At 37.7% G+C, this 18,742-nt stretch overlaps 1 protein-coding gene across 2 annotated transcripts in view; it reads right to left on the reverse strand.

The window, feature by feature from the left end:
* Positions 1-18,742, reverse strand: part of cpne5b (copine Vb) — a 117,393-nt gene that overhangs the window by 35,930 nt on the left and 62,721 nt on the right. For both annotated transcript variants that reach the window (XM_046874560.1, XM_046874562.1), the window contains 2 exons: positions 11,419-11,482; positions 125-228 (listed from right to left, as the gene is read on the reverse strand). In XM_046874560.1, the coding sequence (XP_046730516.1) occupies positions 125-228; positions 11,419-11,482 (168 nt within the window). The remainder of the gene's footprint in view (positions 1-124; positions 229-11,418; positions 11,483-18,742) is intronic.

Consider the following 18,742-nt stretch of genomic DNA (forward strand, 5'->3'; position numbering starts at 1 on the left):
TCTGTCTCCAAATCTGTGGTAACAGATTGTCAAAGAACCACATATTGCTGTAAATGTCAGGTATCCCAATACTTTTGTCGATATAGTGCATGTTGAACGCTGTCAAATACAAGAGCACACTTACGTCCCATCTTCATTACTTCTGTAGAATACCATAAAGGGATCCGACTTTCCAAAGAAGTCCTTCTTGTCCAGCTTATTGGCACAAAACTGCATGGTTGCACTATCCTGCCAAAAAGAAACAAAGCACATCTGAGCAGATGTTTATATGCATAGTCTGTGTGTCTTAGAAAGCTGCATTGTGTTCCCTGCATTTTAATGACTGCAACACAGCAGAAAAGCGAAGCTAAAGTCCCTTTGTGTAATCCCACCAGGAGAACGTGAGCCTCATTACAGTGAACCTGGTGTTTCCTCTGGCAGTTCACACAGCGAAGGAGTATAAAGTCTGCAAACAGACTCCACACTAAAGCACGCCTTGCCTATACATTTGTACTGATTAAAATATAAATAGTATTTGAGAGGTTCAGCGAATATTAAAAATTATTCATTATTCAGTTTGACATTTTTCCACACAATTATTTTTCCATCATTATTTAAAATCTAAATAGTACAAACTACAACCTGCAAACATTTGCATATTTGAAAAAAACAAAAAACAAAATGAAGACAAATAATATATTAAACAATAGACATTGCCCCAAAGCATCATTGCAGGAGATATAGGCCCCTAATGAGCAAGCCAGTATTCACTGTGGCACGGAAAATGCTCAACAAGATAACATGAGGAAAAAAACAGTAATTTTGTAATAATAACCTAACCTAACTAATAATAATATACTTCATGCTGGTAAACAACCACTTTAAGCAACAACCCTTTAAACAGCTTCTGAATCCTGAAACACTTCTTTATAGAACATTTAAAGAAAGGATCTGCTCATGAGTCAAAGCATATGTTAGTGGTAGTGTCATGGGTTGAGCTTGCAATCATTCCAACGCAGTGATTACAAAATTAATCATGCTTTACACTGATTTAAAAATAAAAATGTCACTGCGTTTGAAATGAATACATTGAGATAAACATGTTACAGCTAATCATGCCAGATAGCATAACGTGTTTCTGAATGTAACTTGCATTCAAAAATATGGAGGCTGATTCTGCTAACAGGTCCATGCATGAGATATTTTCTAGAAAACATTACCTCACTGGCTCACTCATGCTCTGTTTCTCTTCCCTCAATACAGAATTCTCAAGGACATGAGGAAAACAATTCTTTAGAAACTAGCGTAGGCTGTCAACACAAGAGTGACAAACGCAGCGCAAAGCCATCACACTGTTTCCTGTTTAAGGGCCAAATTGATTACTGGAAAATTGCTTATGGGAGCAGAGAAATCAAATTGTCTAGCACCGAGTTTTGTGTTCTTGCTTCTTGTTAGCATGTTTGTATTCCTGGAAAGACAGAATCAAAAACATCTGAGCTGAATGACCTACCCGGTATGTTCCTTTTGCTGTGTTCTGCTGCAGGTCACCAATTCAATGCTTTCTACTGCTCAATGTCTATAAATCAAGGACATTATTTATTTTAAATACTATTTGTTTTTTTATGAGCAATATGCTACCCAGAGTCAGTTTTGTCGTTTCAAGGCAAAAGTATGAGAAGGTATGGAAAGATCTCTAGATTACAAACTTTTGGTAACCTATTGATTAAAAGGTACCAACATTAGGCCTCTATGACGCATTCAAAATTTGCTTTCATAAAGCAATCATGGATGATTATTGTTAGGTGTATGTCATTTTTTATCTAGTGGTTTAGACAGAAAATATCCCACTATAGTCATTATGTCTAGACTGTTTTAGACCTTGTATCCAAAATAGGCATGTTTATCTGAAAAGGTATTTGATTGTTATTATAAATATTCCTATATCAGGCCACCTGAAGATGTTTGCATGAAAAAGTGTCTGTCTACTGAACCTGTGGTGGAGGAGTATTGCTCATCCATGTCTACCCTAGGAAAGACTGTGCAAGGGGTTGAGGCCACTTGATGGTGTTGGGTTACAGGTTAGATTAATGCATTTACTGTGACGTGTTCTCACATATGTGCTGCTTCTCCAACATATAACCTGGACAGCACACACACCTCATGAGTGAATGTGGCTAAAAGCTAAATAGTTGGGGTGCAAAAAATAAATGATTAAAGAAGAAGTGGATGGCACTGTCATTGCATCCTTTATAGTCTTTATTATCCTTTATTCAAAGTCTTCGATTTCAATGGCAATTGTGTTTGTTTAGTGACTGTTGTTTGCAATCCTGAAATACAGCAAATTCAGTTTGGAGTTAGTCTTAAAATGTAATAGTACCAGTATAGATGGGACGGGTTGGGTCTGGTCAGGTCAGAGACAGGTTGAACGATGTCAGGTATAAGCCCGATTGGAGTTTTAAAGACTATGGAGATCTCTTTTGTCCCACAAGGACCTGTTTCTGTTTGTGGCATTTTGTAGACTAATGACCCACTTTTAAAAGGAACTCCAGCGAGCCTCAGGTAATTATAATAGCATCTGCCATCGTCAGTCCTACAGCATACCCAACAGAAGCCTGGCTCAGTTCAACTGGCAAACATAATAATGTTTGTTGCACATTGACAGGCGAATTAAGTGAATTAATGGGGTGTCCTGTTTCCGTGTCAGGATGTTCTTTCCTGGGTTTACCATGAGACCGAATGCTGTTCTAGTGCGCAAGGAGGCTAGAAATGGTCCTGGACATCAAGCTAAGGCAAAGATACTTGAATGTATCCAAAAATCACCTGTAGTGCTACAGAGAGAGATAGAGAGAGAGAGAGAGAGAGAGAGAGACCAAAGAATAGAATGGAGCACCCTTGACAGCAAATCTTAAAAATGATCTGTCTTCTGGACTAACATGTTATAGAAACTAAGCAAACGCACAGGTTTACTGACATGGAGCAGTGCTTCGGCTGTATGCCTTGGGCTATATCTGACCAGCTTAACATATATAATCTATTGTATTGGACTGCAGACTTTCTTCTGAACAAAAACGTATTCTTTTTGAACAATGATAGTGATAACCAACAGCTATTCTCTCTTTTCTTTTATACAATGTGAAAGCCACATCTCTCTCCTCAGACCTACTGAATTACGGCTTCAATAAATACCCCATCACTGCTAAATAAAAAGGATTTATTCAACATATAAAGGCCAGATGTGGTCGCTGTATAACAAGTGTCATTCAATTACAAAAATATATTAGCAATCCAAATTAATGATAATTGCATAAAAAAAAAAGAAAGGGTTATATTGTCATTTCAGTTATATACAGTACAGTAACTAACTTTCTTTCGGCTTCTCCCATTAGGGGTTGCCACAGCGGACCATTCGCATGTTTTGATTTGGCACATGTTTTTATGCTGGATGCCCTTCCTAATGCAACCCTTCCTGTTGTATCCGGGCTTGGGACTGGCACTAAGGCTTGTGCAACCCTAATGGCTGGGATTATATACAGTACAGTACACAATGAAAAAAGTCAAAATTCGATACAACCTCTATAAAGTCACCTTGGGCGTTTTCTTGTTCTTTGCTTAGAAACTTAAGTTCTCTTGTGTCGCTTTATAAAAGATTTATGCTGCACTCATGAATCTGTAATGAAGGCCTAGTGTAAGCAGCCTTTGACTGAAGCATTACAGTTTTTTTGGTTGTTGTTTAAAGCTGGCACAAGTTTAGAAAGAATTATAGATAAAGGTTTTAAAACAGTGCTAGAAAAATTAGCTAAGAATTGTGTAGAGACGAAAAGTGATTTATCTGCGCAATGAGACTCAAGGTCATTTCACTGTACTATGAGTGTTCAAAATAAAAAATCTAAATAAACTACTGTATTTTTGTCATTTAAAACTAGTAAAAAATGACAAGGAAGCATGAAATTTCTTCTTAAACCTTCCATTTGGCCTATTTGATCTGTTCCTTTACCACTACACTGACTGATTAAGTTGATTAAGTAAACAATGTTTGATAGCAACAGCTTTTATTTGGCTGAGTCACGCAATAAATCTGATATAGGCAACCAGTTAACGGACCAAATATTCACATACATTCCCTGTGATCTCTGAGATGAAGGTTAGTTTTAAAGTAACCAACACTCTAATGTTTACCAGCTTGCGAATAACTTATAGTTTTCCTAATTTCTTGATATTTGGTAACGAAGGGCTCCTTTCCATCAGCAATACTGACTTAAACAAGTTGTTCACAAGAAGACAACTGATGGCACCTGCATTCATAGCAACTAGTTTCCAATTAATCATTTGATTGTTAATTATAAATATAATAATATATTATGTGTCAGTCAGTCATTCACGCAATAGTGTGCAAAATCATGATCCTGCCAAACAGCTGCTTCAATCAAGGTACAAACTTTCGTCAATTAATTATTTATTTATCAATCATTGGACACCTATTTGAAAGCTGGCAGCCTGCAGGTCTCTTACCTTCACCGCTTTCTTCCACAGGAATACATTTTCTGTACTAATCTCAAAGGTTGGGCAAACTACTGAGTAGGCACCAATCGAGGCCGCATTTTTATGATGTCATCATGTAGACTTCTTTCTTACAAAGTATTTTACAGTATTTTAAAACTACAAAAATGACAAAATCCTATTTTATATTTGAAATACGTCTTTAAGATACATGTATCAGAAATACTGCCCATCCCTGAATCCTGTAAGATTTAGCATCTTTATTATGACTACCCCAGTGCCCATAAATTGGCATTTTAAGGTTATCACAACTAAGCGGTCTTGGGTGAAAGCCAGAGTGACACCAGATTTTTACATTCAGTAATCTAGTAAATGAAAAATACTAGTTTCTGCTACTTTTGTCTAAACCAATTTTGTATCATTTCTAGGTTTATCTCTACAAAACAATTAAGTAAAAATGTTTCCTCAAAGCTTCACAGCAGGAGTGTTTTTTTTTTTTTTTTGAGTGCTACTCAAATTATACAGTAGCACTTAAGAGGAGAACATGTTGTGCACACTGCATCCACTTAGAGCACTGGAGATTAGTGGGACAGGAACTGGCACATCTAATCAAACATCCTTAGAATAACAGGTCTGTTATCTGGGCTACAGTTAGTTAACAGGGTGTTGTTGTTAACTGGGTGACTTGCAGACTGCAAATGACATGTTTGTAGTTTTTAATGGTGCAGACTGTGTGTATTTTTATCATCACACACAGACAAGCTTTGTTGGACAGGGTTTCACGATGACAAGGTTGTAAAAAGGAATGACGCACAGCCGCCGTTTGGACACGTTTCTGTTTCTGTTAAATCCTCCAAATATTCGTATTTGAATTTGCATTTGCATTTAAACCTGAAGTGGGTGTGGCCTAAATAGGTGTGGCCTAAATAGAAGCCCTACTATTCAGCTCCTACTACTACAGGGTGGAGGTGTAATAGTCAAAATAGAGAGTTTCACTAAAAAGAGGTGAGAGTCTGTGGGACTGATGTCTGCCTATGCATTATGAAAAAGGTATAGATTGGAATGCTTAACATGACTGGCCTTTCTTTGTCCAGTAGGTTTCACCACTTTGTTGAGTCCATGAAATCCATATCTAAACATTTACTAATGCCTATGAGCTTCTTTCTGTATCTAACCACTTTGTCTACATATTCTCTCACTCACTTGACTTTTCAGCATGAGGCACACCACTAGTCTCAAACAGCTTTCTGAATAATACATTTACAAAGAAATGTGCATTTAGGCACATCTGCATTATTATTTACTATTATAAATATTATTAGCAGTATTTAAATAATATAAATTTAGTAGGGGAATCTCAGTACAGTTAGAAATCATAATAAAATGTTTTCATCGAAGATGCGTTGGCATACATCAGTCCCACAATCTCTCACCTCTTTCTTTAGTAAAACCAGCTATTTAGACTATTACACCTCCACCCTGTAATCAGAATTGGTCAAAAGCAGTCATGAAGATTTGCACCTTCACCTCAACCACCTCCACATCACCAGTTCTATAGACAAAGAAAAAAGTGTCCCACTCTAGGGGGAGGTTCACTGTCAATAGTAGAGGCAAACAAGGATCAGCACATGGCCAAACACCACCAAATGAGATTTTGTCCAGCCTTTTAAAACTCCCGTCATACAATCAGTCCCAAAAACTTCCACAGCCCACATTAAGATGCAACCCAACCAATATATAAAAAAATTAAAATAAAAATTACAGCTATAACACTATAGTGCACTTGGCCCTCAGAGAAAATACGCCTACCTAACTTATACTGCAGCTTCTCAAAGGGTTCACACTGATCACAGAAGAAGCTTCTCAGTCAGGCCTTCACGAATAGGGATGTGTTATGTCTCTTACATGTAGAGCTAAATGGCTGATCAATTACCTGAATTAATCAAATTAATCAACAGATTTCACAATTTTATTCAGTTCTTGGGCTGATCAATGTGCTGGACAATTTATGATTACTGGTCAAATCTATTCAACTATTTATAACTAGACAGGGCATGATACTTCATATAATTCTCTAATCTTACTGGAAGAAATACATAACTATAGGCATGATTTCCAAAAACGATTGTTGATGTGGTTACTGTTATCATTACATGGCTAACTTAATGTTTTTACATTAGCTAATGCAATTTAATGATCATTTAGGCCAAATTAGAAAATGCTATGAGATTTCTATTTCTTATCATTTTGCATGCAGAAAAAAGCAACAAAAATCTGACATCCCATCTCTGCCTCTAATAGGAAAATGTAGGGTGATCCGACCCACTTCGATGCACCGTGATCAGGGAAAATGCCATGTAACGCCGTTAGTGAAAAATGGCGTGGTCTTTTGCTGCAAGAATCAGATCCGCTTCATCAGCATTGCCGTGCGATCCATTCTTCTGAATATCAATGTTAATAGCATAGCACATAGGCCCGTAAAACAGCCCACAGGCTTGGTAAAAGGCTGGATGTGCAGTGGAATTTCAATAAGGGCAGGTAAAGTATCCCCAAGGGCCAGTTTCTGTCTGATATATGGGTTGGATATCCTTTATGAGAAATGTTACTTTTAAAACCTTGATCTCATCTTATATACCACATGACATACCACTTCACCATTCAGCATGACAGAGGTGATGGAATGATAGCCTTGTGTTTGATTGATTAGCAGCTAGCATGAACTTTCCTTCTTATTTGGGACCAGGTCTCTCTCTGGAAATAGGCAACACAAGATGTTATCAGCTGTTACAGTTAAGCCTGTTCTGAGCCTTCCACGTGCAAGCTACAAATGGAGGCTATATGGCTGGAATCTAGACATCCCTTCAGCCGTGAAAAGAAAAATCAATACGATCGGTGTTATCAGTGTGGCCTTTTGTCAGCATGCAAGTCCCGTAAGCCTCAGCATGGTGGGTGGTGAGCTCAGATAATCATGCATTTCTCCGAACTGTACATATCGCCCACAAAATAGGATCCTCAGCAAGAAAGTGATTAATTCTCACTCCCGGAGGCTTCAAAAGCCCAGTTTAAGAGTCTTATGTGGTTAGCGGCCAAGCTGCTGCATTTGTTTAAGCTCTGTGCTTTTAAAAACCACTAGCAATCCAGACTTCAGTAATAACACAGAGAAACGAAAAGGCTTACTGTTACGCAGTGGGTAGATTTGAATGGCTTTGAATTGAGTAATAACTCTAACTGCAAACCCTCTAAAGATAATGAGTCTTTTCTATAACATACATTTTTAATCATATATATATATATATATATATATATATATATATATATATATATATATATATATACAATTTTCTATAACCGAAGCTCTGACAATCTTTCCAGGCAAAATCACAGATTTATACACTATATGGACAAAAGTCTGTGGACACTAGACCATAATATTTATATGGTCTCATATCGCTACAATAAATTGATAAGATGTTCCACACCACCCCATCACTGATTATTTGCCTATAAAATCATGCCCCATCATGTTTCACTCCATCTTACTTGAAAGAAAAGATTCCTGCCTCTTAGCCTAATCCTAACTCATTTGTGCAAATTGTGTAAGAAGGATAAAAACAAGTCCTGTAATTGCAGTAAATATTATATCTGTTTTACTTCCACATAATTGACTAAAGTTTCATTTTACCAAACCAAGTAAAAAAATCTGCTTTATTCAGGGATTATGTTTTTACCCCCTGTGAATACTTCTGCTGTGTTACAAGCACAAATATTCAACAGTGCAGCAAAAGACATTTGAAAACTAATTTATAAACGTTCATAGAAAAAAACAATTTGGATAGAGTTCCAGCTGATACCATCTACCCTAGCCCAAATATAGGCACAAAAAAATCCCCCACACTCAAATGAAGTTGTCTTGAGGACTAGACAAATCAAATTTTGCATTTACACACATTCATGCAGCATTTCACCCGTAACCAAGGCTGATAATCATCCATGGAGCTGCTTTGATCCTTCCTAACAGCAAAGTCTATACCCCTCTGAGCCTTCGAAAGGATTGTTCAGATCTACACAAACTCATTCTCATGCAAAAAATGTGCTCACGGTCTCCCACACGTAATGCATGTCCACGTGTATTTACCTAGCCCACTTTATCATGAACATCTCAAATATTCTCAAATCTTCTTTTACGCTGCTCCCGTTAGGGCTCGCCACAGTGGATCATTCGTCTCCATACCCCCCCTCTCCTCTACATCTGCCTCTTTCAAACCAACTACCTGCATGTCTTCCATCACCACATCCATAAACCACCTCCTTGGTCTTCCTCTTTTCCTCCTTTCTAGTGGCTCCATCCTCAGCATTTTCCTACTGATATACCCCATGTCCCTCCGCTGCACATGTCCAAACCATCTCAGTCAGGCTTCACTTTGTCCTGAAAACATCCTACATGCGCTGTCCTTCTAATAAACTCGTTTCTAATCTTGTCCATCCTCGTCACTCCCAATGAACATCTTAGCTCTACTGCAGCGCTCATTACATTTAGAAAACATAGTGTTAGTTTTGTTTTAATGTCAGATTTTTCAATCTGATTGGTCAGCATTTGATTGATTTTTAACAATAGTGCTATAATTAAAATCACAGGTTTATATTATTGGACACTTTCTATGTTTCCATAGTAACAATTCATTTAGAGCGATCTGTACGATGCACGTGCCACATAATCGAAGACTGGTGAGTTGTTTGTATCTTGTTCAACATTAAATTCAACTAGAACATTCAAATCGCATCCTGTCAGGAATGAAACACTTTAGGATGTGCTAGAAAATAATCCACTTTGGAGTGATAAGATCAAGTCCGCAACACACCATCACTAATTATTTTCCTGTTAAGCCATTGTCATGCTTAGTTCCTTACATAACATTTTCAAACCCATTTACACCAGTGTCTTTCATGTGGATCAAGCTGTGGGATGAATATTCTGCGTACCACGGCAAAGGATCAGGAGAAGCTGTATAACCAGTCGACACGATTTGTTTGATAGCTCCTTGCTCCTAAGATGGACTGAACGCTTTTGTGTGTAAAAGACGTGCAGTGCAAAGAATAAAAAACTGCAAATGAGCTCTTTTATTGATCTACAGACCAGGCAAGCAATAAAAAAAACCTTTGATATTGTAATGAAGGTGTTTCAGCGGAATGATCTCCGGTGCCGGTCTCGTATCAGAAAGCTCCTCAAAGCGAGAGGGACGCCTAAAGTGTGCCACTAACCTTTGTAAATAAATTTGCGATTTTAATTTTGATTGCGATCGTCCTCAGGAGTGATCGAATTAACCGAAAATTTGCCAAGATTTAGATTGTTCTTTTTTTATTATTATTATTATTATTATTATTATTATTTACTTGGTGAGTCAAAATTAAGTATGCGAACCGACTTACAGAACTACAGATCATATCGATTTCTGTGATTCACAGACTTTTGGTGGAAAAAACTAAAATTCTATCTCCATCAATGGAGATCCATGAAAGCTTTTATCTGAACAACTGAAGATCAAAACTTATGTGAAAGGTCTTTGCAGCATGTAAAATAGTGATAGCGATGAAAGTGATTGAAGGGCAAAATAGGATGCAAAACAACAAATGAAAAGGAATTAGCCAATTATATTTATATCATGTATTGATTTTCCATAGATTTTTGGTGAGACAGGACGACCTTAATAATGGCATAGAATCAAACTAAATGAAGTCATAAGGATGTCACACTTGACTTACACTGTACACATCCGTTTAATGAGGTTTTTAGAGTAACTCTGTATCAGGCGGTTGGGTCTGGCAGCTCATTTTAACCATTTAACCTTTCAGTTCAATATAGCTAATGTCCTACTATCCCTTGTCAGTACAGTTTCCAGGCTTTAGCACAATTTCCAGCCCAAATACAGCTCATAAACCACACAAGTGACCCAAAAATGTGGGCATTTCTAGTTTCTTTTCTGCGTAGGAAACTAGGTCACTGTGCTGCACAAGTATTTCTGATGCGTGGATATGATCTATCTCCATAATCTCCTTTTCCCTTTTCCAATCGTTGCAATATATCTTACAATGGTTCTATATAGCACAGACTACAATAAAGCAAATATAAGATGATTCGTTTTTTTCATGACTAATCAATAATTAGAATTAGAAGCTTGATATAGATTGTTCTGTTGAACGAAAAGCATTCGAAGTATTTATTTCTCGAAGGAAAATGTGTGTTCTATTTACCAATAAAAAAAATGCTAATAATAATGATTTGAAAAAAATGTCATTTATTTTGCAATGAAAAGAGCCTTAACTGCATTTCTAAAGAGTCTACCATGTATACAGTTACAGACTATATCTAATCTCTTTTGAGGTGCCGTGTGTTCTCCGAATTAGTGTCTGTTTCTGTCTCTAACACAACTGTTGGCTGGATATTTTTAGTTGGTGAACTGTTTCTTAACTCAGCACCAACATTGCCAGTTTAAAAATACTGAAAAAGTGCACTTTTGTGGTAGCTGTAAAGCCAAATGTACAGCTATAAAGGAGGCGTACATAATAAACGGGCTACCGACGGCATATATTTACTGTCAGAAGTGTGAAAGTGTATGGTGTAAAAGTATGCATTTAGAAGAGGGTATTGAGTTTTGCATTTGAACATGTAGCTTTGGTGACAGCTTTGATGGTGACAAAATAAAAGGAAAATGGGTGAGAAGTGAGGTCAGTTTTTATAGTTATTTCCCACAGTGTCTATAATCCATAATGTAGGCTGCTTGCATGTTCATTAGATCTGGAATCCATTCATGGATCTGGAATTCAGTTCCAGTTAATACCCATGTATCATATTCAAGTGCATTCTCTATACAGTGTATAGATGTATATCTTTCTGAACCATACATTTGACCATCTTTGTAAATTAAAACACACCCTTATACGTACCCTGCAATTTCCCAGCTCTTCTGCCGACAGGATGATGGTGCCACACTTCTTTCCCGGGATCCCCCTGCAAACAAGGCAGAGTGTTAACTCTTACAAAGTGAAAATTAAACAGATGCTACAGCATGATTGCGCTAGGTGTCCAGTAGTGAGGCGTAAAACCAAGTTCCAGATGCACGCGAAGCCTGCCGCATTCCCTGACTAATATCTGAAGGACAAATCAGGTGCAACATGGCTTCTGGTTTCTCTTTAGTACCACAGTAAAATGATAAGCTATCTAAAATGTTATTTTACTGCCTGTTGTACATTTGTGAGACTCGTGAAAGCATTGTGTGGCGCCTCGGTCCTCCATCGGCGCTCAGACTAGTCGGAGAGAGGATACTGAGTGACTGGAGGCAGCAAGGTAGCTGACTATAAAAGCCACAAACCATGCAGTGGAGTTTATAGCATAACACTTGGATGCCCAGCGGTTTGCACACACTGTCCTCCAAAGTCAACAAATCTTGCCCATCCTTGCACAAGTTGCATAACAATTTCATTAGAATTGTTTCCTCCAGATGGCTAAGTTTCCCACCGGGAGCCTCCGGCGGAAATAAAGGCAGATGCAGGCTCTGTGGAACCATGTCGAAACTCCAACCCGAATCTGTTTTGGCAGAGACTTTGTTTTAATATGAGGGAATTACTAAAAGTTGCTAACACCTTACCGAGCTGTTTCAACATGTTCAAAGATTTTCAAATGTGTCTCAGAATTTTAAGTGTTGTTTAAACAAAAAAATAAGTTAAACACTAAAATATTTGTTTTCATTTCCCAAGTTTGGTTATCAGGAGATCAAGGGCGATTATCAGACCGCTTCTTCAAACACTCATAGGAAACAATCATGCTAAATCATCGTGAATGCAATGACACCTGCTTAATCCCAAACCCAAACCCAAACCCAATCTCTCTCTCTCTCTCCATACACATACATAAAAGAATATGAAAAAAATGAAACGTTGCAAGCCAGAATTAAAAGAGACACATCAGGTAAAGGTCAAGCCTAATGTGATATATATACACATACTCGTAGGCTATAATGGTCTGTGTCAGTGAAAAATCCAATACTGAAAGTGAAATCAAGGATATTCTCAAGTAGAGATGCATATACATAGCTGTATATAAAATCCTGTATGCAAACAGTTTCAGTAAAGTAGGAGGATTTGAGGATATTACAATATTACAATTTACAATCCACCCCTCTAAAAGCAATATATTGGTCTGACCCACTCCCATGAATATATGGTTAGCATATAAGCAGTGTCACTAAGTAACTACATACACAAAGTGGCACAAGGGAGTTGTTTTCAAATCACTTTGACTTTGACAAGATGCTTCACCACTACATTTTACATGTTATTTTGAAATCAAACAACCATCAGTTTTGCAGCAAATGTCCAAATACAGCTGTTTATTGTAATACTGCATGGATTACTATATGCCCACTAATCTTATTACTACATGGGTTCCTACGGTCCTACAGACATATATTTTATTGGCATGTTAGAATAGAAAACGCACTGTAAATGAACACAGACACTCTACAGAGGTAAACATGTGATTTCTGTGTATTACTGATATTATTCTGAAGAGTATTGCTCTTTGAAGAAAACAGTATTTTCCTGTGAAAGACACAACAGTCTTAGCTTACAATCGGATCTGCCTGCTGTGTTTTGACCATTGAAACGGCTCTTTCACTTTCCAATAGGGTTGCATCGGTGTGACAATACCGCTGATGGACTGCCAATGGTATTTTGTGTCCTTCAAGGCAGTGGTCCCAAAGGACGAATACAGCGGCCGAGAAGATCGATAAGTGACTCTCAAATGATTGCCTCAAAAAAAGGTCAAGCTCCCTCTACCACAGCTGGCCACCAGTTGCCATCACATCCTGACAAAATAGAAACCAGCCACCGCTCCATATTGACTGCCAGAAATAGGTGAAATGGACAGTCTCCCAGGTCCCGATCATGATTGTAACCCTGACCTCTGCAGAACTCTTTAGAAGGCAGTAACTTCATTGACGGCCTGCCACTCGTCTCAAATCCAATTGGATCGGAAAGAAAGGTAAACACAAAAAATCTTTTGAACCATATAATTGTTTTAAGAAACCTAAACCCAAAATTCATTGTCTTGCCAAACCCCAAATTCTCTTTAATCAGTAATGGATATTTTTTTTCATTATTCTAATTTATAGACCTGCCCTCTCATGATATATGTAGTAGTTAAACAGAGTAAGGCTACATCATTAGAACAGAAATGTCACACAGATTTCCCAGTGGATTTAAATCTGGCTTTAATTCATGTGATTTTGTAATGCTCATGCAAAATAAAAAAATAAAAAATCAGGGAACCAGGTTTTGGCTTCCTGGCCAATCTTGTGGATTAACATCACCTTCATTGGTATGCCAATTTCCCAAGATTAAGGAAAGGGAAGCAGATGATCCACACAGTCCATTTTGCATGTGATTGTTTAATTAAAACCATGGGCATGGACATATCTACAAATTTTACATCATATTAAATAACTGAAAGATAACGAGTCTCCATATTCTCCAGGCAGTTATTTTTTTTGGTGTTGGAGCTGAGCTATATATTTATATCATCTAATTATTGTGCTCTTTGTCTTATATTACAATCTAATAATCTCCAGAACGAACACTACTACAAATCATTCTTCATGTGACGTTTCTGCTATTAATGGTTCTTTAATGTTATTATATCTCAGACTGCACAAGGACATGGAACATTGAAGTTCTAATTAAACTCGGAATAAGCAATTATGTGAGCAGTAGAGAATACGAAAAGCTGTCTGTCCATCATTTCCTCACCGAATTTAAGAAAAACATAGCAATGCAATAGAGGCGATGTTATGTGGCTGCATGACACCAGACTCAGATTAGAACGTCATGGCAACTAATTCTGCAGCCAGGTATTCTTCGTAACCTGCCAAACGAGGTTCATTTCCAAACTTCCAGAAGATAGTCACTGTCAGAGTGTTAGCATGTTGTCACACCTAAATAGCCGAGAAAGTGTCAAAAACATTAATTATAATATGTATATTTATGTCAGGTGTCATATATGTACAGTATGTGTCTTCTAACCCTATAAATACCAATTGTAACTGAAATATTGCCTAGATTAGAGAAATCACAAAATACCAAACCCCTCAGCTCATTGAATATACATTTGCAATTATAATTAGATTTATGGAAATCTTGTTGCCTAGTTCTGGATTTTGGTGTGCCGAGTCTCAGGTAGATGAATACTGTCAGGTGTAGCATGACTCAAATAGCTTAAAGGTTACCCGCCTCGGTTAACAATTCATACGCTTTCTATAAACCCACAAGCATGTTTTCTCTAGCACACTTCGCCTGTCCTGTCTCCTGTCATGGCTGTGTTATATATCGCTGAAGGCTGAGGCACCCGAGTGCTGGGTTTTTCTTTTTCGCGAGTTTCAGATGTTCGCTGGGCTCTGGGGCCAGAAATGGGCATTTGGTATCTGACAAGACAAGCTTGCTGTTGTTAATACAGCAGCACAGCAGGCTTGGCTCCAATCACAGAAGCACAAAAGGCGCAAACCGTAAGCAACTTTATCAAACTCACCAAGGTGGGCAGTCCCCACAGACTGCATATATAGCAGAATGCTGGCAATGAAAGATACGCATTTAAGTGATTGAAGAGCAGATGATGATATAGGCAGTTTGTGAGCTGCCTGGAAATGTGGATGTAATGAGGCAATGTACAATGTTCCTGCAGATTTCAGATAGTGATTAGTTGATATATAGGGCCAGATCCAGACTCAGAGACTTATGTCCAAAGGTTGCATCACTATTCACACAGGTTACACATGTGCTTAAATTGATTCTCTGGGCTCTCCATTTAAATTATGCTAACGACCTGTGTGGAGCTCAGAATTTTTATTAATAGACCATTACAACATGCAAGCGCTTGCCTTCAGGATAGATAATGAGGACGGAAGACATAATGTTATACCAAAGTGTTACAAAAGAGCTTTTTTTTTATGAATTATGCATGAAAAGAACATTGAAATTGACAATAAAGCCTTCCTCACTGAATTATAAAAATAGCAGCTGATCCAGCTGTTATTTTATTAATTTTAATATTGTCAGTTGTGTTGACAAATGTATATTGTCAGGAGAACCTAATAGTACATAATGGCCGTGCTCACTGTCGGGTCAAACCAATGAGTTAAAGTATGAGCTGGTTAAGTAAACATCTGCTCATTTTTAATTCATAAATGTATGCATAAATAATTTGTCCTTGGGATGAACAATACCTCGGATGAAAAAGTTGTTCCCTCCGATGTCCAAACCAAAATAAACTTTTAATTGACACTAAAGGACCGATATTATGAAGTTGATTCCTAATAAACTTTTCATAATTAAATTTCTGTTTCAAATGTGATTATATCAAACCATCAGGCAGTGGCACTCAATTAGTTTCCTCCTTGCTCATGCAAAAAAAATACAAAAATACATAAAAATAAAAAAACAATGCAGAATCGATAATTGCAGCATGTCTGTTTTAGTCAGACTGCGTAAAACTCAACTCATGCAGCCCATAATGATAAACCATCACTATGGTTACACTCGATCAGTGTAGAATGTTGTGATCTTACCTTATCATTTCGTTAATTAATCACAAAAGAACCTGTAGCTATTTCTAACCTTTATTTGTGAATAACAACAGTAGGACATAACCCACGCAGGTTAGCGAGGTTTCACACATAAACCCGAAGCTGTGATTCCGAGAATTCTCTGAATATACGTTGTTAGGTGCTGTATCGCTGTGAGTTAAGAGGTGAGTGCTTGGACTTTCAGTGCATGCTGTAAACCATCCAACAATTTTCCAGGGTGTGAAAAAGAAAAGTGACTGGGCCGGAGTAACTACAGCAATGCAGCATCTCTTCCATGCTACTCCTATTACTCTGGACAGATATATTTGCAAAAGCACTGAAATGGCTGTGCTCTGCTTTTGCCAGGTTGATTATTGCAGCATGCCGCTGGCTCCCGGAGCTCAGGAAGACACCTATCTGCACGCACCTAATTTCATGGCTGGTTGCCAAATGATTTGCATTGATGCGCGTTCATGATGCGCCGACATGATTGGATTAGTTGGCGTGTATATCGAGAAGCCTCGGTAATGGCTGTAAAAATCACAGGATATATTCACAGACGGTCACGATCCCACATAAAGTGAGCTGTGAAAAACTGCCTCTTTGTCAATGCTCTTTGGAAAGGTCAGGCTGTAAAACGTGATTGAGACACCACAAGCAATGAATTTTTCTTTGCTGAACGATTCACTAGAGACTGTTTGTGTTAGGCCACGTAACTAAATTAAGTGTATCGACGCCTTAAATGAGTAAGCAAAGAGCAGTCTTGTTTTGAACGAACTGGTAAGAAACCAACTTTCCCTCCCTAATTAGTGCATTGAGAGACAGAGACTTTGAAAAGTGATTTATAAAGGAGACGAAGAGGCACAGAGCAACTTTAGAGGAATTTGAACTGGGAGATTAATGAGCTATCAGGGAATTAAGTTACTCAGAGATTCTGCTTTCACTGAGTTGTCAGAAGAGCAGAAAAAAGGGAAAGAAGCACCTCCATTACTGCCTTTGTACGTCTCAAACTGCTTCTTCGTCGACGCTCTTTGTACTCATGTTTGTACTTCCGGCAAGACACTATATACCCTGTTTATAAGTTGCATCACGTGCAATGACATACAATGAATAAAACAGACTGTTTTACTTTTCATGCAAAATAATTCATAATTTTTCGTGGTAAGCTGCTTCGTTTCCTCAGCTAGACATGTGTTTTTTCATCTTTCTCCTTTCATGTATTTTTAATGCTTTTTTTTTTTTTTTTTTGTTAACAAAGGGGACACTTTTTTCTCCCACATCTCTTGTGCCTGTAGAGTGAGGCTATGTTTTATCAGAATGCAATTATCCATTTACCAAGCCTAATCATTAGAATTGGATTTTGAAGGCGACAATCAAGTCGAGCGTCTGTTCTAGCTGTTATTAGAGGAGATTTGGCAACGAGTTGTGTTATTTTAGTGATGTCTATTAGGCACATGATGGCTCTTTGAAGATGTGGGAAAGGGACACTATCCATCTGGCTTTGAGATGACTGCTGAAACCAGCACTGATTTTCTTAGGGGCAAGCTCGGATTTTTTTCCCGTTCATTATAACGAAAATGTTCTTCTCTAAACTGTGTTCCAACTCGGACCATCGAAAAACAAACATCTGCGTCATATTACTAAGCGACATGCCCTGTGATCTCATGGAAGAAATAATTTTTATATAATCTAAAATAAATTTTTTAGCTAACAGCACAGTGATATACAGATATGCAAGGAAATCTGAAATAGTACACGCGTATGCTATAGATACAGGGTTCTTAATGTGATACTTATTAAAGTATTAATACTTATTAGAACATGTGGAGCTTTGAAGCTGTAAAAGGTATTTTGAGTATGACTTTTGCATATTTTAATTACATACATATGACATGAAATATAATTTTTTTGGTGTGGTTTTGTATTTCAAAACACACATTTCTGCCACGTTTCTTTGCTTTGCCTTTTTTTGCTTTCCACTTGCTATGGATTAGATTTCAATAATTCAATATTACGGGTTAATAAATCTGGGATTTCTTGGGAAAGGTGCGGTGCCTCAGCCTGAATGTTCTTTGTTTTTTGCACCATTTTATGTAAACCCTGGAGATGTGGTGTGTGTGTGTGTGTGTGTGTGTGTGTGTGTGTGTGTGTGTGTGTTTGAAATTCTGTGTAAAATACCCAGGATGGTTCTATGTACTAACCAGCTGCCACATGATTGGCTGTTTAGATAACTGCTTAAATGCGCAGGTGTACAGGCGGTCCTGTTACAGTTCAATGTGGATGATTTTATACCGGACATATATTATAATACTATACATATATACACATCATCATTAAATAACATTTAACATAAGGTAAGGTCTGATAAGGTGGTGTGATTTATTTTCTTACTTGCATTTATCGAAGGGTGAAATTTTCATGCATTTCCATATCTACTTCTAACCTAGAGAGATGGATTGAAGCATTTGAGACTTGCTAATTCATCACAGGAGTATTTAGGGTAAGGAAACGTTAACAAAAGAAAAAGAAGAGCCTGATTTAGGGCAAAGAAAAAACATGACCCCCAAGAGTAATTACATACAGAGCTATTACTCTTTCTAAGCTGGACTTTAAATCTGCAGCAATGGGACTTTGTAGTTTATGGTCCTTTTTTCTTC

This window comes from Silurus meridionalis, chromosome 19 (assembly GCF_014805685.1).
Source record: "Silurus meridionalis isolate SWU-2019-XX chromosome 19, ASM1480568v1, whole genome shotgun sequence".
NCBI lineage: Eukaryota > Metazoa > Chordata > Actinopteri > Siluriformes > Siluridae > Silurus > Silurus meridionalis.